The 26,389-nt window shown below is 39.8% G+C and overlaps 1 protein-coding gene and 1 pseudogene across 1 annotated transcript; both read right to left on the bottom strand.

The window, feature by feature from the left end:
• Positions 1-3,595: 3,595 nt before the first annotated feature.
• LOC113428187 (olfactory receptor 1D2-like) lies at positions 3,596-4,540 on the bottom strand (annotated as a pseudogene).
• Positions 4,541-13,163: 8,623 nt separating this feature from the next.
• LOC113428185 (olfactory receptor 2D3-like) lies at positions 13,164-14,102 on the bottom strand. The gene has a single exon (XM_026690745.2). The coding sequence runs from the start codon at positions 14,091-14,093 to the stop codon at positions 13,164-13,166; it is 930 nt and encodes a 309-aa protein (XP_026546530.1). The 5' UTR covers positions 14,094-14,102.
• Positions 14,103-26,389: the final 12,287 nt, after the last annotated feature.

Raw genomic sequence — 26,389 nt, 5'->3', positions numbered from 1 at the left:
CAGCTATCCTATTATGGTTAAAAGACTGGGTGAACTTACTTAATAAAAGAATTTTAGCATTAGAAGGGCATGACCTCCAGAGAGGGTGGCATGCCTTCTTATGGGAAGTGGGGAAACCCAAGCAGTCTTACTTTCATAGACACCTCATTAGGGACTCATTATTAATTAATTGGAAAAAAATATGCAAAAAACACTATCTAAAAATTCCGATCTGGCTATCAACAATGGAGGCAATGATTTTTTCCCCCATTTTCATGAGATGTCCCTCAGAAAAAAAAATATTCATGATTGCCAGGTGGAAGCAACCAGAGCTATTTGTGAAGAGTCTCAAACTGAAACTTTATTGTTATACATGTTAGAAGACTCTCACCACAATGGCTGCATTCCCTTGGGAATGACACACTAAGGGTTCAAGGATTCTGGGGGAAGACTTTCTTGTGCTGCTCACTGCAGTGCAACAACTCTAAACTTGGGCCCCTCTTAACCTTTCCTTCCTGTCTAGCTGGAGATTCCATCACAATGATTAGAGCTTGATGAACTCACTTATGGAAGGCAAGACATCTGGAGTACCTTTGATGAATAATTGTTAGATGTTCCAGAATAAATAATAAGCCATGGAGAAAGAGATATCCCTAAGAAATAGGAAGTTAATGCCTATTAGTCCTTATTCTGACACATTCTACTCTTCAGAGGGTTGATTAGAAGGGGTTGGAGGCAGAGGTGGGATTCAAATTTCTTAACAACCGGTTCTGTGGGCATGGCCTAATTTGTGGGTATGGCTTGGTAGTCACATGACTGGGTGGGTGTGGCTTAGTGACTGGGTGTGGCCTGGTAGTCACGTGATTGGCTGGGCATGGTTTGTTTGTAAATATTGTAAATATTTATGTAAATAGTTAATTTTTTATTTAAAAAAAGCAACTTTTACCCAAAACCAGGCAAAGCAGGCAGGCAGATTGAGTTGCTCACAGAATCACAGATTCACTTAGAGATCTATCTGTCTGCAATCTGCTACCTAAATCTACACTAAAAAATAGAAGCTTCAGTCCTAAGGAAGGTTCAGCTCTGCTTTTAGGTTAGCTAGAAAGCAAGAAATCCAACAATTTCCTGCTTTCTAGCTAATCTAAATCTCCCAGCACAGCAGAACAGTTGATGATTAAAAAAAAAAAAAAAAGGAAAAATAACAACTTAGCAGGCAAGTGTGATGGTGCACATGCCAGGTAAGGAGTGAGTGGGTGGGGAGCAGAGGGGCTAGCCAGTGATGCCTCCATGATGTAAAAAAGATGTTGAGACTCTAGAAAGAGTGCAGAGAAGAGCAACAGATGATTAGGGGACTGGAGGCTAGAACATATGAAGAATAGTTGCAGGAACTGGACATGGCTAGTCTAGTGAAGAGAAGGACCAGGAGGGACATGATAGCAGTGTTCCAATATCTCAAGGGCTGCCACAAAGAAGAGGGAATCAAGCTATTCTCCAAAGCACCTGAAGGCAGGAGAAGGAGCAATGGGTGGAAACTAATCAAGGAGAGAACCAATCTAGAACTAAGGAGAAATTTCTTAACAGTTAGAACAATTAATCAGTGGAACAACTTGCCTCCAGAAGTTGTGAATGCTTCAACACTGGAAGTTTTTAAGAAGAGATTGGACAACCATTTGTATAGGGTTTCCTGCCTAGGCAGGGGGTTGGACTAGAAGACCTCCAAGGTCCATTCTATTCTATTCTATTCTATTCTATTCTATTCTATTCTATTCTATTCTATTCTATTCTATTCTATTCTATTCTATTCTATTCTATTCTATCTTCATCTTGTGTGCCAGTTGCAACTTTTCTGGATCAGGAATCCCTGTGCGTCATTCAGGGTTAGAGTTCCCAGATCAGGAGCCCCCAGGAGTCATTCAAGCTTTGGTCATCTCACATTTGGACTACTGCAATGTGCTCTACATCAGGGCTACCTTTGAAGAGCATTCGGAAGCTACAGGTGGTGTAGAACACAGTATTGAAGTGCCCCATCTTATACCACTGCTCCATGAGCTCCACTGGTTGCCAATTTGCTTCCAGGTGAAATTGAAAGTGATGCCTATCACCTTTAAAGTTTGGTCCAGATTACTTGAGTAATGGGATTGGCCTGGCCCACCCACAGTAGCAATGGTGGCATAATGCAGATCCTGTCAATCAAGAAATTTCAGCTAGCAGAGACAAGAGAAGAGCCTTCTATGCCATGGCTCCTGTCCTCTGGAACATCTTACCTTGTGAGGTGAGATTGGCTCCCACTCTTCTGACCTTCTGCAAGAGCCTTAAAATCTGGTTCTGCCAGATGACTTGGGACCCCAAAGGGGAAGCTTTTACATTGGAAGTGATTGATTAACTAGGATCTAATCCCATCTCTCCCCCCACATGCACACATCTAGCTCCCTCCTTCTCCATTATTTTGTGACAATGGTTTTATTTTGATTGCATTTTGGTTTTGATTGGATTGTCTCTTTATGGAGTTAGGGATATTTATTTTTGTTGATTTTATTGTTTTTCATGTAAGCCACCCAGGGTTGCTTCATAAGGAGAAATAAATATAACTAGACAAATTATCATCTACATTGCAATTCATGCTGAAATTGATGCAGTCCTTCTATCTCTATAGCTTTGTCACTTTATTCTAGACATTGACAACTAAGAACCTGTCTGTTTTAAAGTCTTACTTAATATAGCCCTACTCTCTTCATTCTTCCGATATGCAATACCACAATTATGTAGTGTTACTTAGTAAAAAAAATGCCAACACTTTCTCAATAATAAATAGACTACAGGTAGTCCTCAACTTATGACCACAATTGAGCCCCAAATTTCTATTGTTTAGTAAGACAATTGTTTAGTGAGACTTGCCCCTTTTAAGGATTGTTCTTGCCACATTTATTAAGTGAATCACTGCTATAGTTAAGTTATTAACACAGTTGTTAGGTGAATTCGACTTCCCCATTTACTTTGCTTCCCAGGTCACAAAAGGTCACCACATCACCCCAGGACACATCATAAATATGAGTCAGTTGCTAAGCATCTAACACAAGGATGCTGCAATGGTCATAAGTATGAAAAACAGTCATAGGTTGCTTTTTTCGGTGTTCAGTGTAACTTTGAATGTTCCTTATAAAACAGCAATAGGACGTTATATATTGCTTCTCAGCGCTTTACAGACCCCTCTAAGTCAGCATATTGCCCCCAACAAACTGGGTCCTCATTTTACCCACCTCAGAAGGATGGAAGACTGAGTCAACCTTGAGCCAGTGAGAATTGAATTGCCAAACTGCAGTCAGCTGGCAGTCAGCAGAAGTAGCCTGCAGTACTGCATTCTAACCACTGTGCTACCATGCCTCACGACAACTATTACAAATGGTTGTAAGTTGAGGACTACCTGCAGTTCAACCACATTTAGATTTCCCTGAGTTTTGTTCATGTCAGCAACAGTTGAAGATCCAGATTTAAATGTCATTCCACACAATCAAGAACCTCCCCTTAGGTCATCAGCTGGAAATATTTTGGTGCCATATTAAGAGTAAAAGCAAGCAGATTTTTGTTAAAACAAACAAATTGAGCAAAAGAAGTATATTCATGGCCTTTTCTCTAATCTACTTCTTTTCAACACCTTACTCATAGCCTTATGGACATCCTTGTTCCGCAGGGTATAGATGATAGGGTTAAGTAGAGGGGTCACCACAATGTACAAGACTGCAATTTTTTTCTCCCGGTCAGGATATGAACTTGATTGAGGGATTATGTATATAGAGATAATTGTACCATAGAACAAGGTGACCACAGCAAGGTGGGAGCCACAGGTGGAGATAGCTTTCTGCCAACCCGCAGCTGACCGCATTTGACAAATGGAATACAGGATGCAACTATAGGAATATAAAATAATAGAAAAAGGAACCAGAACAATAAATGCTGACAGACCATTAAGAATGGCAGTGGTGCATTTTATATTGCCACATGCTAACTTCAAGACAAATTGCAACTCACACGTGAAGTGGTTAATGGAATTACGACCACAGAAAGAATGACGAAAGATGCAAACAGCATTGACCATTGAGAAGAGGCAACCTGTGATCCAGCAGGAGCTGGCAAGCAGGTGTTGGAGTTTCTTGTCCATGGCAGAAGCATATTTTAAGGGATTGCAGATGGCCAAGTAGCGATCATAAGCCATGACTCCCAAGAGCAGGCATTCTGTACTGCCCATGCTCAGTGCACTGCCTCCTTGTAACATGCAACGTATCGAGGAAAGCATTCCATTTCCAGCCAAGAGATGGGCTAGTGTCTGAGGCAAAGTGGTAGTGACATACACAATCTCCGTGCCTGCAAGATGGCTGAGGAAGTAGTACATAGGTGTGTGTAGTTGAGCATCAAAACATACCAGTATGATGATCAATAGGTTACCTAATACTGGAAGCAAGTAGATTATGAGGAAGATCATGAAGAGCAAAATCTGTTCGTTTCGCTGATGGGTAAGTCACAAAAGGATAAACCCTTTTCCCATGGTGAAGTTCTCAGATCTCATTTGGGCATCCTGAGAAGAGTGGAGATATTGATAGATACTGAGATTAAAACAAAAAACAAAAACCAAGAAACAATAGAAGAGGGAGAGAAAACCTTTTTTTCAAAGCATTATACTATAGTGTAATCTAAGCTCTGAATTCCTTAATGTTCAGTCCATGTTAGTGGCCATTACTGATCATAGATTTGTAGGGTCCTTAGTGCTCTCTGAGCTTGGTAGTTTCATTACCAACATCATGATGTTACCTAGTTTGATAATGAAACACCTGCAAGCAAACCACAAAGCTTACACAGCACTAAGGACCCCACAATTCAATTCTGAGCTGCAAATATTCTCTTCTATTGGGATTATAGTTTGTTAGCAGGAGAATTGTATGTTTTCAGTAATATCAAATGATTTTAGAAACCCTCTCTACATATTAGAGTAGTGCCTTCCTTTTGGCAAACAATGTTTTGACTACTATCTTGGGAGAGTTGCTATGGAACTCAACAATCAACCTATGGTTTATCCTAAAGACAAATCATTCAACAAGCTAGAATTTCATCAAGAAAAAAATTGAATTGAAAAGAGGAAAGTAAGGAGTGATTTGGCTGACCAGTTCCTATCATTTGGAATAATTTGCCATTGTCTTCTTCTGAGATATTTCATCAACTTCCCAGTCCAGTGTATAACTGTAGGATGGCCTACTGATTTCCTATTTTATTTTTATCTGATCTGACCGTTTTTCCCTTTGGAGACCAGTTAAGGTTATAGGCCATTTACCCGGTCCTTCATCCATAAACTGATAAAAAAATGAAATAAATTTTACCTCTGTGCTTCTCCCAGGAATTTGTCACTCCTGAAGAATTGTGCCAAAACTTGGTTGGTGAAAGTTTAATTCCCACTTACCAACCCTGAATTTTAATGAAGTTTAGTTTAGTTTAGTTTAGTTTAGTTTATTGTCATTGCATCTCATACAACAAAATCAAACACCATCTTCAGTGCACATCATGACCATGAAAATAATCCCAAACACACATCCTTCACCCTTTATACATTGAACCAGAAACCCCCAACACCACACCAACACTGCACCATACAGCAGAATTCAAAAGAGCTACTGCCCTGGGATAGAAGCTGTTTTCCAGCCTATTTATTTTTGTTTTTATTATTCTGTACCGTCTGCCAGATGGTAATAGTTCAAAAAATGGGTTCCCAGGATGAGATGGATCTTTGAGAATGTTTTGAACTTTCTTAAGGCAGCAGGAGCTATAAAGGGGAGATGATCTTCTGGGCAATGACATTAACCCTCTGGAGTGCTTTCCTATCTGCCACTGTGCAATCAGCAAACCATACAGAGATGCAGTATGTTAAAATGCTCTCTATGGTGCATCGGTAGAAGGTCACCAGCAGTTTTTCATTCAGTTGTTGTTTTCTGAGAAGTCTCAGGTAGTATAATCTCTGCTGGGCCCTTTTGACCAGGGCTGCAATGTGGGCACCCCAGGTCAGGTCCTCTTTTAGGGTAACACCAAGAAACTTAAAACTGGCCACTTACTCCACTCAGTCTCCATTGATAAGCAAGGACTGAATGTCTGATCTGTTCCTTCTATAAACCACTATAAGCTCCATATAATATATAATATACTATAAGTATTTGGGCATGATTCATCACAAACTTCCGTCCTCAAATATACTGCTGGAAATAGGGTCCCAGTAATCTTTTAGAAATGGAGCTAAATGTGGACTGGGAAGTCAAAGAACATACTGGGAAAGAAGAGACAGGCTAAAGATTCTGAGATAGCTGCTTAGATGATTTCATAAAGTCCTCATGAACTAAATTGAACTTGAAAGACTCTTTACCTTGATTCAGTGCCTAAGGGGAAAGGAACAGCACACTGGCTTCCTTCTTTGTTAAGATTTTACAAGAAGATTTGTAAAATTATTTACAGGTGGATTTGTTGGTGTAGAATTGCTTAACTCCTTTGAGTGATCTTCTGTAGGTCATTATAAGTGTTTGCTTTTCATGGGAACCTGAGAGACTAATTTAAAATAAATGATGTAAACTTAATGAGTCTGCTTCCTTTAGAAGCTCAATTGCAGAAAATACGACTTCAGCAACAGAGTGGTCAACACCTGGAATGACCTACCCGACTCAGTTGTTACAGCCTCAAACCCTCACAGCTTCAACCTCAAACTGTCTACTGTGGACCTCACCCCATTCCTAAGAGATCCTTAAAGGGGCCATGTATAAACGCACCAGCATGCCTATCGTCCCTGTCTTACTGTCCCCATTTATCTGCATTTACTCCCTTTGTTCATGTTTATGTTCATACTTATGCTTGTTATCTTGTACATGTTTGACAAATAAATAAACACACAAACAAATAAACATTGCTTCCTGGGCCATCTCCTTCTTCAATGCTGTTGGTGCTGGTGGGGAAATGGTGCCTACATCACTTTGTAATATGGATTTGAGGGTCTTCAGAATCAATTGTCCTACGTTCTAAGATGTTGGTACCTAGAAAGCTTCAGGACAGTTTCATTCAAGAGGCTAAATTAGTCTGCCCTCAATACACCTATGCAACCCGTAATATATGTTTTGGAACTGGATGGGTAATTGCTATGGAAACACACACAATGATTGAAGAGAAGTGGACAAGATAAGAAGAACTTTATCTATGATTGGGTAGAGCCCAAGGAAAGTAAGACCAAAGAAATAAAGACTAATCTAATTAACCAGAAGTGAAACCTTCATTGACTTCTTTCTTGGTTTCCCATTCATATGCAACAAAACTGAAGACGTGAGGATGAGATCAGGGGAAAAAAATACCCAAATGTATGAATTGTCTATAGGTAATGAGAAAGTGGCAAATTTTGGGCACCACATTTTAAGAAAGAATGTGAGACATTTAACCAGGTTGGGGAAATATTTGTTTGTAAACTAAGTCCTCTGAAGAACAATTTTAAACATTCCTTAAATACTGCTTCTGACACAAAAGGGATGGAGGATGGGTTTCTATTGCTGCAGATATGTCATTCTGTTTTAAATAAAAAATACCTACCATGTTTCTCACAAAATAAGTCTGGGCCTTATTTTTTTTGACCCCCGAAAAAATGGCTAGGCCGTCTTTTCAGGGGTGACTTAATCCCCCCCTTGCATCCTCAGGTGGGTGGGCAGCGACAGCTTGGATGTTGACATCGGCGTTGGTGGGGCACTTCATATTGGGAGACCTTCTGCCACCGTTGCTTTCTCTTCTCCCTTGCTGCTGTGGCATTTAGAGCAATGCTGTAGTGTTTGGCGAGCTATGTGTGGCCAGCCAGGGCTCCTCTCTGCAACCAGAGCCCGGCGGAGACACTCGGCTTGAGGTGCTCCTGTCACCACCTTCCCTTTGCCTTCGAAGGTAAAGCCAATTATTTTAAAAACGACACCCCTGCCCGAGAGGGCAGCCCAACCCCACATGGGGAGGCGAATCTCCCGGTGCCGCAGCGCAGGATCAGCCCACCTTGGGAGAAGTGCCCAGCTGCCATCCCTGCCTGGTGCCGGGCAGAGCACAAAGAGCTTTGCCTGGGGCGCCCAGAGCAGCTGACAGGCGGGCCCTCCTTCCTGGCAGCAGAGCTCTCACCAAGGCAGCGGGCGCCTCCCCATCGGACCCTCCACTCATCCTGCCAGGGCCGTGCCAGGGCCACACCAGAGCCGTGCGGGCTGGGCAGAGCCAGGAAAGCGAGCCGCGGGTGTGCGCCCTGGCCAAGCAAAAGAGCTGGGCCGACCTGAGCTTGGCTTCCTTCCCAAGTCTCTCCAGCGCAAACCTGAAGGGGCCACCAGGAGAGGCCGCCCGAGTCAGTGATAGCTCCCACCCGTCCGCGGACAGGGAGGCGAGATGATGGCAGCACTGCTTCCCTGGCCAGTGGAGAGAGCCCGAAGCCGCCTGTCCTTTCCACCCCTCACCCAGACTGTCCCCATTCCCACGCATCTCCAAATGCGCCGGAAGCTCCAAACGCTGCAGCAGAATGGGCATCAGGCAGAGGTGCTGACTCGGCGGGGCTCAGCTCAGAGGAGGACACAGCGCAGGCCATCGCCTTGCCTCCCTGTCCACGGATGGGTGGGCGCTCTCACTACCTCAGGCGACCTCTCCCGATGGCCCCTTCAGGTTCGGGCTGGAGGGACTTGGGAAGGAAGCCAAGCTTGGGTCGGCCCGGCTCTTTCGCTTGGCAGGTGAGCGCTCACCCGCGGCTTGCTTTCCCGGCTCTGCCCAGCCTGCACAGCTCTGGCACGGCCCTGACAGGATGAGCAGAGGGTCCGGCAGGGAGGCACTCGCTGCCTTGGCAAGAGCTCCACTGCTGGGCAGGAGGGCCCGCCTGTCAGCCGCACTGTGCACCCCAGGCAAAGCTCTTCACACTCTGCCCAGCGCCAGGCAGGGATGGTGGCTGGGTGCTTCTCCCGGGGTGGGCCAATCCTGTGCTGCGGCGCCAGGAGATTTGCCTCCCCAAGTGGGGTTGGGCTGCCCTCTCAGGCAGGGGAGGCTTTGTCGTACCGGTAGTAGGGTGTCGTTTTTAAAAGAATTGGCTTTGCCTTTGAAGGCGAAGGGAAGGTGGTGACAGGAGCGCCTGAAGCCGAGTGTCTCTGCTGGGCTCCGGTTGCAGGGAGGAGCCCTGGCTGGCTGTGCGTGGCTGTGCCAAATGCCACGGCATTGCTCTAAACGCCGCAGCAACAAGGGAGAAGGGAAAGCAATGGTGGAAGCAGGTCTCCTGATACGAAGTGCCCCACCAATGCCAAAGTCAACGCAGGCAGCACCATATCTGGGTATGCAACAAAAGTACTTCCTAATGGCAAGCCCCCTGCCACTCCCCCCCATTTTGCATGTTTAATATAGACCTTAATTTGGGGGGGAGGGGCTTAATTTGATTTTATGCTGATAAAACATGCTGGGCCTTCCAATTGGTGGAGGCCGTATTGTTGGAGAAACACGGTATATTATTGAATGGCATATTCTGAAAGGAGAATTAACTGGTTTCAACTGAAGGTGAAGAGAGGATCTGATTCAAATATTGATTGAACATCAACAGTAGTTGATTCAATTTTTTTTCCTACCAGTTCTGCGAGTGTGGCTTGGTAGGCATGGCAAGGGAAGGATACTGTAAAGTCTCCAGTCAGAGGTGGTATTTGCCGACTCTCTGAACTACTCAAATTTTCCACTATCGGTTCTCCAGAACTGGTCAGAATCTGCTGAATACCACCTCTGATCAACAGGGACTGAGAAATAATATCACACAAGTCAAAATTAAGGAGAACAATGATTGATCCAATGTTTTCTCAAAGACAGAATTTCCCTTTATAAATAACTTACACAAATCTTGAGTAGTTCCCTCATGGTGTCCATTTCAGATTTTAATTTGGAGGACATTCATACCCACTTCTTATCCACCTTGAAAGTAAATAAATACATTTACGGAATACAATATATAATACTATTTTACGGAATACTAATTTATGGAATACAAACTAAAGAACCCTTTTCCAGTAGTGACCACAATATGATTGACTTTTGTCTCAACATACATCCACACAAAAATCACCACAATGATGTAATCCCCTATTGTATCTTCAAAAAAGGCAACTATGATCTTATAGACAACGATCTCTCATCCCTTGATTGGCAATCTCTATTCACTGGATGCAATACCATTGAAGACCATTACAACATATTTTTACTTGAAGTCAAAAGAGTCATCAAACTATATGTTCCAACAACAACTCCCAAAACAAAACAAAAAGCAGATTACCCATATCAATAAGGAAACTTCAATCCAAAAAGAGATCACTCTGGCGGAAAAACAAATCTGGTCACGCTGCCAATTTCAAAAACCGATACAAAAATTTATGCCACCAGATAAAGACTGAATGCACCAATTATCACATTAAACAAGAGGAAAACCTTCTAAGCACCAATTCCACCCGAGCTTTTTACAATTTTGTAAACAACAAACTAAAAGACTCAAGGTCCATCTCTCCCTTGATAGGACCTGATGATAAAGACTGCAAACGACGACACCATTAAAGCCAACATCTTTAACACATTCTTCGGCTCAGTATTTGTAAAACAGCAATGGATCATGCCCAGTATTTCCTAGCCGTACCACAGATAACAACAATGATCTAATACATATCGATTTCACAGAAGACAATGTCGAAAAATCACTACGCAATCTAAAACCATCTCTATCTATTGGACCGGATGGAATATGTGCCTACTTCTTAAGAAAGCTATCCACTGCCATAGCCAAACCTCTAAGCATAATCTTTGAAAAATCTTTCAGGACCAGCTCCTTGCCTAACCTATGGTCACAAGCCACAGTCATCCCCATCTTCAAAAAGGGAGACCCAAGCCTAGTTGAAAATTACAGGCCAATCTCCTTATGCTGGCGTCACCTGTAAAGTCATGGAATCAATTATTAACCAATCCATCATCCTCCACTTAGAGACAAACAACTTACTCTCCAATAAACAATTTGGTTTCAGAAAAAAACTATCCTGTAATCTGCAACTCTTACACTGCAAAAACATATGGACGACACAACTCGACCAGGGCAAAAGCAATAGACGCAATCTACATAGACTTCTGTAAAGCCTTTGATTCAGTGGTACACGACAAACTACTCCTAAAAATAAAATCCTATGGTATCTCTGGACAACTGAATAACTGGATAGAAGCATTCCTGTCAAACAGACAACAAATGGTCAAAATCGGGAGCGTCCTATCAAATCCAGCACCTGTCAATAGTGGTGTCCCCAGGGCAGTGTTCTAGGACCAACTCTCTTCATACTCTACATAAACGACCTCTGTGATCATATTAAGAGCAATTGCGTTCTCTTCGCTGATGATGTAAAGCTGTTCAATACCACAGACAATACTGCTACCCTACAAAATGATCTTGACTATGTATCCGAATGGTCAAACAAATGGCAACTTCAAATCTCAACAAATAAATGCTCTGTCTTACATATTGGCAAAAAAAATCAGAAAATAAAATACAAGCTGAATAGTCAAGATCTTGTTGATGACCCAAGCTCTGTAAAGGACCTTGGAATACTCACCTCTAATGATCTAAGTGCTAGAGCCCACTGCAACTACATAGCCAAAAAGGCATTAAGAGTTGTTAACCTAATCCTACGTAGCTTTTCTCTGGTAATATCACACTACTAACCAGAGCATACAAAACATTTGCTAGACCAATACTCGAATACAGTTCATCAGTCTGGAACCCTCATTACGTATCTGATATTAGCACAATTGAGAAAGTCCAGAAATATTTCACAAGAAGAGTTCTCCACTCTTCTACTCGTTATAGAATACCTTATGCCACCAGACTTGAAATTCTAAAACTAGAAAACCTTGAATTACGCCGTCTTCGGTCTGACTTAAGCATGGTATATAAAATCATACATTGCAATGTCCTACCTGTCAATGAATACTTCAGCTTCAACCATAACAACACAAGAGCACACAATAGATACAAATTCAAAGTAAACCGCACCAAACTTGATTGCAGGAAATACGACTTCAGCAACAGAGTGGTCAATGTCTGGAATACTCTACCCGACTCTGTAGTCTCTTCCCCAAACCCCAAAAACTTTAACCTTAGACTGTCTACTATTGACCTCACCCCTTTCCTAAGAGGTCTGTAGGGGGCGTGCATAAGCGCACCATCGTGCCTACCGTCCCTGTCCTATTGTTTCTCTTATTCTTTTATTTTTCTTATATGTACCCATTTCATGTATTCACAACTATGTATACACTTATACTTATTATCTTGTAAACAATTGGCAAATCAAATAAATAAATAAATAAATAAATAAATAAATAATAAATACAAGGGTGCTGTACTCTACCGACAAAACTTTTCTATAATGTTTGACTCATTTAAAACAATTTTTAAAAAACAAATATTTTCTTATAAAAGTGAATAAGAATTGGGGACAGGAAATGGAACAGTATCACTTTACCAACAATAATACATAATATTGTCAATCTCTTTGTTCATTTTTTTAAAATGATGAAGTTGGATGTATCAGATGGTTTCCACATGATGAACGTAAAACTGAGAAATGGTGCCCGGCCTCCAGATTTGCTGAGGAGATGTTAATATTGTGCAAACCTTTATTCTCTCCTGTCTCTCCAAAACATAATGCTCAATTCAGCATGCAACAATATAGCTGTCAGGATTCCAGAGATAGTCCTAATTAAATCATGAGCCTTGAGCCAAGCTTCAAAAGAATCCAAAAGATTTATTAGGAGCATTATGTACAACATTAATCCATACGAAGACAACTCCGAGACACATAATTTACTGTTTCCTGTCCCCCCCCCCCATGTGTCATACATCAGATTTTCCAATGAAACATATTCATTTTCTGGGTGTCATCAATCACACTCTCGAATGAAAGGATTTTCGAGGGCAGACGATCCAGTAGCCTATGCTACAATCTCCACAAGATAAGCATGGAATGGGCTTCTGGCCTTCATCTGCTGCACTGCTCCCTCAGGCCCTTCCTCCCTCCCTTCTTATAGAAACTCAGAAATAGGCATAGGAATGATTTACAGGTTGATATTAACCTCTAAACCAAGGAGAGCCTAAGTGCTTGTACTTTTTAGTGTTTGGTATTTAGCATCTTGGCCAATGCCCCATGAATATCCTTGTTTCTCAGGGTATAGATAATAGGATTGAACAGAGGGGTGACTACAATGTAAAAGACAGCAATTTTCTTGTCACTGTCTGGAGTTGTGCTTGACCGAGGTCTCATATACATAGCTATGACAGTGCCATAGAACAGGGTGACCACCGCCAAATGGGAAGCACAAGTGGAAAAGGCTTTGCTTCGGCCAGCTGCTGACTGCATCTGTAATACAGTTGATAGAATGAGCCCATAGGAAGTCAGGATAACTGAAAGAGGAATCAACAGGATCAGAACAGCTGCTCCAAAAATTATGTTCTCAGTAACATAGGTATCAGCACAGGCAAGTTTTAACACCACTGGCAGCTCACAGAAGAAATGGTTGATGCGATTGGGGCCACAAAAGGGGAGGCGTAGTGTACAGCCCACATTCATCACAGACAGGAGAAAGCCACCAACCCATGAAGCTATGGTGAGTTGCATTTGGCGCCACTTGTCCATGGCAACAGTATACATGAAAGGATGACAGATGGCCAAATAGCGATCATAGGCCATGACCCCCAAGAGAAGTCCTTCGGTACTACCTAAGGACAAAGCAATGTACATCTGAGTTGTACAACGTATGAAGGAAATGGTTCCATTTCCAGAGAAGAGATGAGCCAGCATCTGGGGCACAGTGCTGGAGACATAACAGATCTCCAGACTGGAGAGGTGAGTCAAGAAGAAGTACATAGGTGTGTGAAGCTTGGAGTCAGCTAACACCAGTATGATGATCACAAAGTTTCCCACAAGAATAAATAGATAGAAAATGAGGATGACCACAAAAAGCAAAATCTGGGTCTTACGGTCGTTAGTGAGTCCTAATAAGACAAATTTTGACACCATAGTGAAGTTTTCAACCTCCATTATCAGCTTCTGCCTGGACAAAAAAAACAACAACCAACCATTAGTTAGTGAAATTTTCTCTTATTATATCACTCTTAATCTTCCCTTCCCTGTACTCTTGACATTTCTTGGATGACAGCTGTCACATCCCACAAAACTATTTGAGGGATCAAAGCCTATCCAAAATGAACCTCGGTTAAAATTAACTCATGAAGTGCAAAGAAAACCGTATAGCCAGAGATACAGCACAGTATAAGAATTCCTGGCTTTGCTATTAGTTAAAGCAGAGCATTAGATTGAATGGAAGAAAATAGTTATGAGCAAAGGATTATTAGACGGACAGAATGGAATTACTTTTTAAACAGATAACTGATTTGTGTGCTGTTTTCTTTCTTTGCTTTTTTTAAAAAAAGGCATGAAAATATCCTGAAACCTTTGAACAAAATATATTCCCCTTGATCAATATCTAGTGATATCTGGACAACTGGCACTCTAAAAAGAAAGAAAGAAAAAAAAAAGAAAGAAAGAAAGAAAGAAAGAAAGAAAGAAAGAAAGAAAGAAAGAAAGAAAGAAAGAAAGAAAGAAAGAAAGAAAGAAAGAAAGAAATGTGGTGGTGCAGTGGCAGTACTGCAAGCTACTTCTGCTGCCTGCCGGCTTCCTGCAATTTGGCAGATCGAATCTCACCAGGCTCAAGGTTGACTCAGTCTTCCATCCTTTCGAGGTGGGTAAAATGAGGACCCAGATTGTTGGGGGACATATGCTGACTCTGTAAACCACTTAGAGAGTGCTGTAAAGAACTATAAAGTGGTATGTAAGTCTAAGTGCTGTTGCTATTCTATTATAACTTTTATAATCTGCAATCAGAAGGAGCAATATAGAAGTAGAGCTCCATACATCTGGTGGATGCAACTTACGGAAAACTGGTCTTTCATTTGCAATTGAGAACAGAGAAAGTCAAAAGTTATTTAAACTTTGGTTTATCTCAAGGTAGAATATGTAAATTAAAACATTTTGAATGAGGAAGAAAAAGGGGAAGGGGAAGAAGCAGAAGAAGCAGCAGCAGCAGCAGCAGCAGCAGCAGCAACAGAAGAAGAAGAAGAAGAAGAAGAAGAAGAAGAAGAAGAAGAAGAAGAAGAAGAAGAAGAAGAAGAAGAAGAAGAAGAAGAAGAAGAAGAAGAAGAAGAAGAAGAAGAAGAAGAATTTAAAAGGGAATCTCATGCCAAATGAGAACCTTAATTGAAAATTGAATACTTTTTGATATAGTAACAATTTTGATCTTAGTAAGGACCAGGGTGGATCTACTGTAATATTGCCAGCCAAAATAAGTACTTGCAAATAAGTGGAGACCCTTCCTTCTGCCATCAACTTGGTGGTTAGATAAAACAATATCTCATTTAGTCCTGTCTTTATAGCCTAAGGGAGGCAAATATTTCCTTATGCCAATAATAGCTCTCCAGAAAATCTTCCCTATATCCCATTTCTGAACTGGAATTTCTACCAATCTTAAGAATACAAACTATGTCCAATGTCAATATATTTATTTTGCTAAATTACTTGGATATAATTTTTACCAGAGTTTTCAAAAATTACATTATATGGGAGATCGCTCAATCAAACCTGCATCATTTAACTGCTTGTTCATTCTCTGTCAATGCTTGTCTTTAAATCATTATCTGGCTGAATCTCCAAGAATAATAAAGACTGAATTTAATCTACAGGGATTTCTTTAATTTTCTTTTCAATTCTTCACAATATTAACTCATCCCATTGGGGTTTTCTTTAACTGAGAACACAAAAGTAGATGATTTTTTTTAAGTAGGAGGCTTGCAATGTAGAAAGCCAACTTGCTTTATTTTTTATTTTTATTTATTTTTATTTATCTGATTTGCCAATTGTTTACAAGATAATAAGTATAAATGTATACATAGTTGTGAATACATGAAATGGTCACATACAAGAAAAATAAAAGAATAAGAGAAACAATAGGACAGGGACGGTAGGCACGTTGGTGCGCTTATGCACGCCCCCTACAGACCTCTTAGGAAAGGGGTGAGGTCAATAGTAGACAGTCTAAGGTTAAAGTTTTTGGGGTTTGGGGAAGAAACTACAGAGTCGGGTAGAGTATTCCAGACATTGACCACTCTATTGCTGAAGTCGTATTTCCTGCAATCAAGTTTGGTGCGGTTTACTTTGAGTTTGTATCTATTGTGTGCTCTTGTGTTGTTATGGTTGAAGCTGAAGTATTCATTGACAGGTAGGACATTGCAATGTATGATTTTGTATACCATGCTTAAGTCAGACCGAAGACGGCGTAATTCAAGGTTTTCTAGTTCTAGAATTTCAAGTCTGGTGGCATAAGGTATTCTACAGCGAGTAGAGGAGTGGAGAACTCTTCTTGTGAAATATTTCTGGACTTTCTCAATTGTGCTAATATCAGATACGTAGTGTGGGTTCCAGACTGATGAACTGTATTCGAGTATTGGTCTAGCAAATGTTTTGTATGCTCTGGTTAGTAGTGTGATATTACCAGAGAAAAAGCTACGTAGGATTAGGTTAACAACTCTTAATGCCTTTTTGGCTATGTAGTTGCAGTGTGCTCTAGCACTTAGATCATTATAGGTGAGTATTCCAAGGTCCTTTACAGAGCTTGGGTCATCAACAAGATCTTGACTATTCAGCTTGTATTTTATTTTCTGATTTTTTTTGCCAATATGTAAGACAGAGCATTTATTTGTTGAGATTTGAAGTTGCCATTTGTTTGACCATTCGGATACATAGTCAAGATCTTTTTGTAGGGTAGCAGTATTGTCTGTGGTATTGAAAAGCTTTACATCATCAGCGAAGAGAACGCAATTGCTCTTAATATGATCACAAAGGTCATTTATGTAGAGTATGAAGAGAGTTGGTCCTAGGACACTGCCTTGGGGAACACCACTATTGACAGGTACTGGATTTGATAGGACGCTCCCGATTTTGACCATTTGTTGTCTGTTTGACAGGAATGCTTCTATCCAGTTATTCAGTTGTCCAGAGATACCATAGGATTTTATTTTTAGGAGTAGTTTGTCGTGTACCACTGAATCAAAGGCTTTACAGAAGTCTATGTAGATTGCGTCTATTGTTTTGCCCTGGTCGAGTTGTGTCGTCCATATGTTTTTGCAGTGTAAGAGTTGCAGATTACAGGATAGTTTTTTTCTGAAACCAAATTGTTTATTGGAGAGTAGGTTATTTGTCTCTAAGTGAAGGATGATGGATTGGTTAATAATTGATTCCATGACTTTACAGGTGACGCAGCATAAGGAGATTGGCCTGTAATTTTCAACTAGGCTTGGGTCTCCCTTTTTTGAAGATGGGGATGACTGTGGCTTGTGACCATAGGTTAGGCAAGGAGCTGGTTCTGAAAGATTTTTTCAAAGATTATGCTTAGAGGTTTGGCTATGGCAGTGGATAGCTTTCTTAAGAAGTAGGCACATATTCCATCCGGTCCAATAGATAGAGATGGTTTTAGGTTGCATATTGCTTTTTCAACATTGTCTTCTGTGAAATCGATATGTATTAGATCATTGTTGTTATCTGTGGTATGGCTAGGAAATATTGGGCATGATCCATTGCTGTTTACAAATACTGAGCCGAAGAATGTGTTAAAGATGTTGGCTTTAATGGTGTCGTCGTTGCAGTCTTTACCATCAGGTCCTATCAAGGGAGGGATGGACCTTGAGTCTTTTAGTTTGTTGTTTACAAAATTGTAAAAAGCACGGGTGGAATTGGTGCTTAGAAGGTTTTCCTCTTGTTTAATGTGATAATTGGTGCATTCGGTCTTTATCTGGTGGCATAGATTTTTGTATCGGTTTTTGAAATTGGCAACGTGACCAGATTTGTTTTTCCGCCAGAGTGATCTCTTTTGGATTGAAGTTTCCTTATTGATATGGGTAATCTGCTTTTTGTTTTGTTTTGGGAGTTGTTGTTGGTACATATAGTTTGATGACTCTTTTGACTTCAAGTAAAAATATGTTATAATGGTCTTCAGCGGTATTGCATCCAGTGAATAGAGATTGCCAATCAAGGGATGAGAGATCGTTGTCTATAAGATCATAGTTGCCTTTTTGAAGTTACAATAGGGGATTACATCATTGTGGTGATTTTTGTGTGGATGTATGTTGAGACAAAAGTCGATCATATTGTGGTCACTACTGGAAAAGGGTTCTTTAGATTGTATTCCGTAGATTAGGTTCAAACTGTTGCAGAAGATGAGATCGAGGCAGTTGTTTAGTCTAGTGTTGTTGGTTACTAGTTGTTCCAGTCCCAGATTTGTAATAGCATTGTAGAAGGTTGTGTGTATGATTTCAGTTGTACAATCATTTAGGGTCCAGTTAATATGAGGTAGATTGAAATCACCAAGAAGGATAAAAGGGTATGGGCAGGATGCAGCCCATGTTAGTAATGTATTTAGCTTGTTTACATGTTCGATGTCATAATCAGGTGCTCTGTAACATAGTAAGAATCGAATTGTGATATTTGAGGATAGTTCACAGATGATGGTTTCAGGAAGGGCAAACTCCTGGGTAACTTGGATATTTTTAGATGTAAGGATTTTTATAGAATATAGCAACTCCACCTCCTCGACGATTTTCACGATCTGATCTGTAAACATGATAGTCTCTTACTGTGGTAATGGAGTCGGGAGAGATGCATTGAGCCATGTTTCACAGACAAATATAATGTCGAAGTTAGCCATATTTAGGAGGAAGAGAAATTCAGGTATTTTATTCACGAGGCTTCTTGCATTGAGTAGTTTGCATTTAAGGCCGGCAGTAGTTGGAATTGAGGTAGTTGGGGCGTGCGTGCCTAGTCTTGGGTGATGGTGGATCGGTTGAGGTAGGGTTGTGGTTGAGGGTAAAAGCTGAGTATTGGGTTGAGTGGTTTACTTTTGATACAGTCAGCATGGTAGTCAATGTACAGGTCCTTCTCTCCATTGTCTAGACGGTTTTTGAGTTCGATGCGGAGTGCACGGGAGCGGGCACGTTGCTGTATGGTTAGGTCAGGGCGGCAACGGAGGTTCTTATGGATGGTGTTGGTTTTGGCGAGTGAGTTTATAGTATAAATGAATTTACGTTTGCTTGATTCATTTTTGCAAATGACCCTGCACAAGCGTGGGGCCACAGAGCCATCTCTATTTTTTTTTTTTTAAAACAAGTTTTATTAATTTTTAAAACACACAAATTATCATTATTCATTACATGTTTAAACCTTTTTCCATTGTAAATTTAACAAGTCAGATAAATTATGATTCTGTTTTAAACCATTTCCATATAATATACCAAAACCTCTTATTCAATTTCCCTTTACTTCTCTTTACTCTTATTCAATATCATTATTATTATTTCATCTGATTCTTTCTGACTTAGTTACCATTATTCTCATTCTATATTTCTACAAGTTTTTACCAATTCTCCCCCCAAAAAAGACATATACACACAACACACAAAACATAAAAAAAATCTTTTTGGAAAGTAACTTGGACCCAGGTGTCTCTCTCTTCATGGACTTCAATTATATTCATGCTCATCTTACATATCATTACTTATTTTATTTACCATTCTAAGCCTTCTATATTAACTTCTCCACATATTTCACACTTCTTAATTCTACCTTAATTAATCATCTTAGTTTAAATCATTATATTTGTATCTTTTGTCCATTTTTATCATCCCTTTGTCTCATCCCTAATGAAAAAAAAAGAAAATCAGTTTCTCCTGAAATCATTAATCAGAGTATGATGCCTTTCTATCTCCCCCCTAAGTTAATCAAATTAATATTTAAAATAATATCTAATACCCAATCAGATTTTGCTTGGTACATTCTATCTAACTAATACATCCAACACAATTAAGTGCATAATTAGACAATAAATCCAAATATTAAAAAAGAAATACTATAATAAAAATTTTATAATAACATCAATACCATAATTTTATTAAACTCTTTAATTAAAACAATATTCTAAACCTCTCCTATTATTAAGTTTTAAAGCCAATCATTTTTAAACATTTTAACATTTTAATCTCTTATCAACTCTTAAACCATTGCAATACTACCATCTCATCTTATGTACCTTGCAAAATCTTTTTTTTTTTTTAAAAATTATACTTTATCCATTATCCATAAAAAATTCCTTTTTTCCATTTAATTTCAAAACATTGTAGCTTTTCTCCACCTTTTCCCTTTCTTTCTTCTCCCAACAAACCTTTCTACCCCCCCTTCTTCTAGCCTCTGCCTTACCGGCTTCCCTTCTCTGTCGTATTTCTTTTCCCCTTTGTTTACAATCATCATATTGGTTTTGCACTTTATTTTTCCCTTTCTTAAATGTTTTTTAGATCTTAAGTCCTTAAGTCCTTTAGTTTTCTTCTTTTATCTTCTTTTCTTTTCTTTCTCTCTTCCTTTTTTCTGGATCAAATTCTGAGATTCATTAAAGATGGCTCCTTCCTTTCTTTCTTGTTCCTCTGCTGTCTTCATCTGTTGTAATTTTTGTTGATAATTAGTAAGCGCCATTTCTAAGAAAAGGAAAGCTTCTTCCACACCATCTTTACCATTTTTTTTGCTTGTTCATATTCTTTTCTTAGTTCCTCAACAGAAAGAGCCATTATAAATCTTTTCTTTTCTTTTCTCCTTCTTTCTTCTTACAACAACCAGAATATTCAAAAGAAAATAAAAAAGATAAAACAGTCCCAAAGTTATCAATCAGTCCAAACCAAGGCAGAGTTCTCACTTTCTCCTTCTGGGGTAATATCAATCAAAGAGAAAGAAAGTCCAAATCTGTTTAAAATCTTATTACAATATATTCTAGTCTTCAAATCCTTAAGGCATCTGCTCCAACAAAATCTTAGCATACAAATATTTTCTTTTTAATCCTCTCTTCCCACTCATCGCTTAAAACCAATTTCCACCTAAAAAATAGGTTTCTTAATATCCAGTTATTTATTCCGTAGGAAAAGAGGAAAGCTATCCTTTCAGCACCTTCAAACAGCCGCTTTTTCCTCTTCTGGCAGGTATTATTCAGAAAGTCATACTTTTCAGGAATTTTATTAAATATGTCTTAGAGTCCTAGGAGCCAAGAAAAACTTTCTCCTCTCAATCACTTTCTCCACTTCCTCCTGCGCATTCTTACCCGGCTGCCAGCTTCTTTGTGGCGGCCATTACGGACCGCCGCTGCACCGTCCTGGGAAAAGGGGTTCTGCCGGCCAGGAGGGGGTCTGCAACACCCCCAGTCCCTTCTCCGGATCCCCTACCTTCAGCTGCCCCTGCAGTGGCCTAGCTCCGTACCCAGCTAGGTCGGAGCCCCAAAAACGGCTAGCGCGGCAGGGATCGCGCAGCTTCGCAAATCCCTGCCGCTCGCGAAGCCGACACACCGGAAGTTCAGAGCCATCTCTATTTTTGAGCTCTCGGTCAATGCGGGAAATGTCAAGTATTTCATCAGCGGAGATGGTTGATGCTTGATAATTTCTGATGATGTTTCGGACGGTTGTGATGTCATCATTGACATTGATGTCTTCTAGACCAAATAAGATGGCGTTTGGGCGTTTCCGTTCACGCTCAACGGCTTCTCTGATGAGAATTGGGATATCAATATTTGTCTGGGTTGTGTTTATTTGTGGATTGGGTTATTTATTGATATTGCAGGATTGTTAGAGTTGTGTCAACTTTAAACCAAAGATGAAGATGACAATGTTAAAACATAAAAATAGTCACATTAGAATTGATAGAAATACTGAAAGAATTTCCATGCTTTTCTTCCATCATGGCTGGAAGAAGACCACTTATAATTTTTTAGCCAGGCAAATTAACGGAAAAAGTTGAGTAGAATAGGAAGATTAATGGATAGTTGAATAATCCCCCCCCCCCATTTGTATGGCCACAAAGATGAATCATCTCCATGATGATTTGTTCCTAACTGGTTCTGGCTCTTCTAACGGCAATTCCATTGCTACTGTAACTAAGACTACCAAGCTTGCTGCTGGTTGCCCTCTTTTCTTTCCATGAATTGCTTTCTTAGTACTTACATAAACTACTAATTAAACAGCTATGTCCTTGAATCACTGCTCTGTAATTCTATTATAGATCAAAAGAATTCTCACAATGTTCATATGGGTAGGCTTATATTCCAATGGAAGAGAGACTGACGATGATAACAATATATTGGGGAGGATGATATTGACTGAAACCCATACATTTATATACCAAAATTAGGAGTATTTACCACTTGAGAATTCTACATAGGAATAAATTCCACACAAGGAAATTGATGGATATAAGTTTGACTTCAGGACTCTAAACAAGGCCAAATAATGTTAGAACATTTTAGCTTTCCAGGAAGTTCTATTGCACATCTCCATGTGTTCATTTGGAGGGAAAACAAGACTTTAATAGAACAACAGAGTAAGAAATTGTAGAACTCCCCTACACAAATATAAAAAAGTTTCAGGCTATCTTAACAAGCACAATGAAGTTTAACACTTGAAGCTGTGAATTGACCAGGTACTCATAATGTTTACCACATGCAAGTTGCATCTGTATAACCAATTTATTTTCTCCCTTCCCCCTTGCCCTAGAAACCAGATGATGACTCTGACCGCATAGAAGCTACTTCAGCAGGACCTGTGGAATGTCAACCTTGGGAAACACAAAACCAAGAATCACAGTGACAGCTGGCTGAAGTCTGATTTAAGAGGAAGCCCTGATCCCTTGTTGAAAGCAACTGTCTGATCTCTGGATCTTGTGTGGTGTTTAGATTCTGCTTGCAGTGTTCTGATTTCTAGACTTGGATGATCATCCTGACTTGGCTCTCAAAACCTTGGACTGGATTTTTGATTCTTATTAAAACCGAACATTTAGGCAAACTCTTTTCAGGGACTCTGGTTTGATTTTCATCCCTTGACTGTTATCATTGTAACCTTGAGGAAACCATTAATCACCATAGCAACTATGTGTGCACCTGTGGGTGTTTGAAACTAGAAGCAGAACAATTCTTAGTTAAATCCCATCTCAAATTTAAATACTCCATCCATCTGATGAAGTTTCTGCAGCTGGCAGAAATGTTTGTTTATTTGTTTAGCATATTAATAGTTCACTCAGGACACAGAAGATCCTTTTACTTGCTTATTTGTTTAAGATATTTACTGTCCACTTCCACACAGAAGATACTAATGCATAAAATCATGAAAAAGCAAGATGAAACATGAACATCAAATAAAAAATAAATTAAATACATTAAAATACAGCATAATCCCTGTAATAACTTTGACAGAAAATACATCTGCAGAATGCCCAGTTAGAGAAGTTTACTTTAGAAAATTTTCCTAGATTTTTCTTGAGTCTTAAACTTTGCCAAAGTCTTTATTGAATAACTGGAAGGTTCTGGCAGTTGATTGCTTAGTGCAGCTTTCTAGGATACTTTAATTTAAAATGGAGTTGGAAAGCCAGCATTTCTCATGACAAGGGAACTATTTTCTCATGAACAGAAACAGGATTGAAGTAGTCAATGACCATTGTTCTGCACAAAACCATCTTGGAATGACAGTTTTGGAGACAACATCACAATTTAAGGAAAAAGGGATCAAGCATGAGGCCTTCTCCTGCTCAGGTAGAGACACCAGATCCAAATCTGGAGTTGCTGGAACAATTTTATCATGTTAACCTTACCTTTTGAGACTATTTTCACATATGCCTCTGAGATTTAAGGAAGGAGAAAAACAGTGGTAATGATGTACAGAAAGGAGTGAACCAATTCTCATGGAGTTATTTCCATCTATTAACTTGCAAAAGAAGCCAATCTGCTGTTCCATTCCTTTCAGATACTAAATAGTTTCTAGGTGGATTCAGGTAGTGCTTTGCTCATCACCACAGAAAGATTTAAAGTTTTATTTATCCACAGATCAGGGGTGGGTTTCTACCAGTTCTGTCCACCTCTGTAGAACCGGTAACTCTGAAGAGCAGGAGACATAGAACCGGTTCTATGTCTGCTGATGTTTTTGTCCACCCACCCACCTGCGCTCTTACCTGATCTTTATTTCCTGATTTTTCAACTTCAGCTTCTGAACGAGGCACAGCTGCAGTTAAAAAAACAAGAAAAGAGGGCTGTTTCAAAGGCTGCTTCTAGGCAGGCAGTGTGCTGATGACGTGCTAATAATGATTTATGACGATTTACAGGTGCATGGCACACAGTGGGCAGGGAAGCTCGTAAATCCCGAACGGTAGTTAACCCTTTTGTATCCCACCTCTGCAACAGATGGCAAGGTAACTGAGGAATAAAAGCTTCAGTAAAGTAAAGTCACCTTCAAATTATGTTCAGTGCCTACTGATGTAATGCAATTCATGACAACACTTTGGATGTGTTTTGCCACTGCCTTTTTCTAGGTTGTTCATTTATTTGCTCAATGAAGCTCATTGCATTGGCTCAGGTAGCATTTTTAGGGTTTATGGATGTCAGTATAAATCACTATATTTCAGCATCATGCCCTGGAAATCAAACGAACATCTACTTAGAATTTAGCACCTTATCTGAAACTAGTAGGAAGAAGCAGAGTTTGCTGACTGATGATGAATGCCTGGGGAAAGCACAGAGGTAAATTTTCTAATTTATTACTTGTAAATGTTTATGGATGAAGGATCAGCCAATTGCCTTGCAAGATCTCAAAAAGCTGGATAATACTTAGTTTGTGAAATCTACATGAAACCAGGTCCAAAGATGAGACCAAGATGTGATAGCTATGTCTAGCACCTTAAATTATTTGTAAAAATAATAAAAGTGGGAAACAAATACATGTTGTTGTTTTAACCCATTCAATCCTGTCCAAGTCTTGGTGACTTTATAGACAAGTGCTCTCTGCTACCCTGCTAAGCACAGCTTATTTCAGTTGATGGATGTTTTTCTCTGTTATGAGTTTTGAGGTTCTTTGCTTGTCCCTTTTTCTTGTTCCACTAACCCTTCCTAGCATCATTGACTTATCCAATGAATTTGCACCCATGATTTGGCCAAAATAAAACAGATGCAGCCTTGTGATTTTGGCTTCTAGTGAAGTGGCTAGTTTTACACCATTCAACACTTCTCTTTTGTTTGCTCTGACTGTCCATGGTATATGCAATAATTTACACTAGCACAGTAATTCAAGACATTAATTCTTCTTTCATCAACTGTTCGTAGCATCCAACTCTCACACCCACACATCATTATAGGGAAGACTATTGCTCTACCTAGCCCACTTTTTGTATTTATATCAATATACCTGCTTTTTATTAGCCACGTCTGATGAGCCTCGGTGGCGCAGTGTATTAGCTATGTATAATGAACCTTGATGATGCAGTGGTTAGAGTGCAGTATTGCAGACTACTTCTGCTGACTGTTGGCTGCCTGCAATTTAACAGTTCAAATCTCACCTGGCTCAAGGTTGACTCAGCTTTTTATCCTTTCTGAAGTAGTAAAATGAGGACCCAAAATTATTGGGGGCAATATGTTGACTCTGTATACCACTTAGAGAGGGCTGTAAAGCACAATAAAGCAGTATATAAATCTAAGCACTATTGATATTTTTCAGATAATATTCATGTTAAAATGTAGCAAAAATTAACATTGAATTTCATTTTATAATGTGAGTCAATTCTGAAAAGTTTCTGAGAGTTGCAAACTGATGTGTAAGGCTGGGGAGGAACACATGTTTCTGGGTTCTAAGGAAACTTTGAAGATGATGTGGATGATAAAGTTTCCCTAAGGAGAAAGAACTTTTCACCCAACAATATACATTCTGCTTACAAATATATGACCAGTATTTTTATGATGATGTATTATAGATTACAAATGAATGAGCTAAGATTTTATTATATTGGAGTAGATATACTGTAGTTCTCTGTCTGTCTGTCTGTCTCTCTCCTCTCCTCTTCTCTCCTCTCCTCTTGTCTCATCTCATCTCTCCTCTCTCCTCTCTGTCAGTATGTTTTTGTGCCTCAATTTTCTAGGCAGGATGCAAAGATAGAACCTGAAAATACAACCACTGAAACAAAATTAATCCTCTCAAGACTCACCCATCACCGAAAGGAACAGATCCTGCTCTTTGTGATCTTCTTGATCATTTAGTTGCTGACAGTTTTGGGTAACCTCCTGATCATTGTATTGGTATGGATTGATGCCCAACTGCACACTCCTATGTACTTCTCAACTAGACCCCAGCCTAGTTGAAAATTACAGACCAATCTCTTTATGCTGAGTCACCTGTAAAGTCATGGAATCAATTATTATTCTTTTTTTAAACAAATTTTATTAATTTTTT

Source organism: Notechis scutatus, chromosome Z, assembly GCF_049901735.1.
Source record: "Notechis scutatus isolate UNSWTSFEM ecotype Mainland chromosome Z, rNotScu1.2, whole genome shotgun sequence".
In the NCBI taxonomy this organism is placed as follows: Eukaryota; Metazoa; Chordata; class Lepidosauria; order Squamata; family Elapidae; genus Notechis; species Notechis scutatus.
The sequence above is the reverse complement of the archived record's forward strand: the minus strand, read 5'-3'. Positions and strand labels throughout refer to the sequence as shown.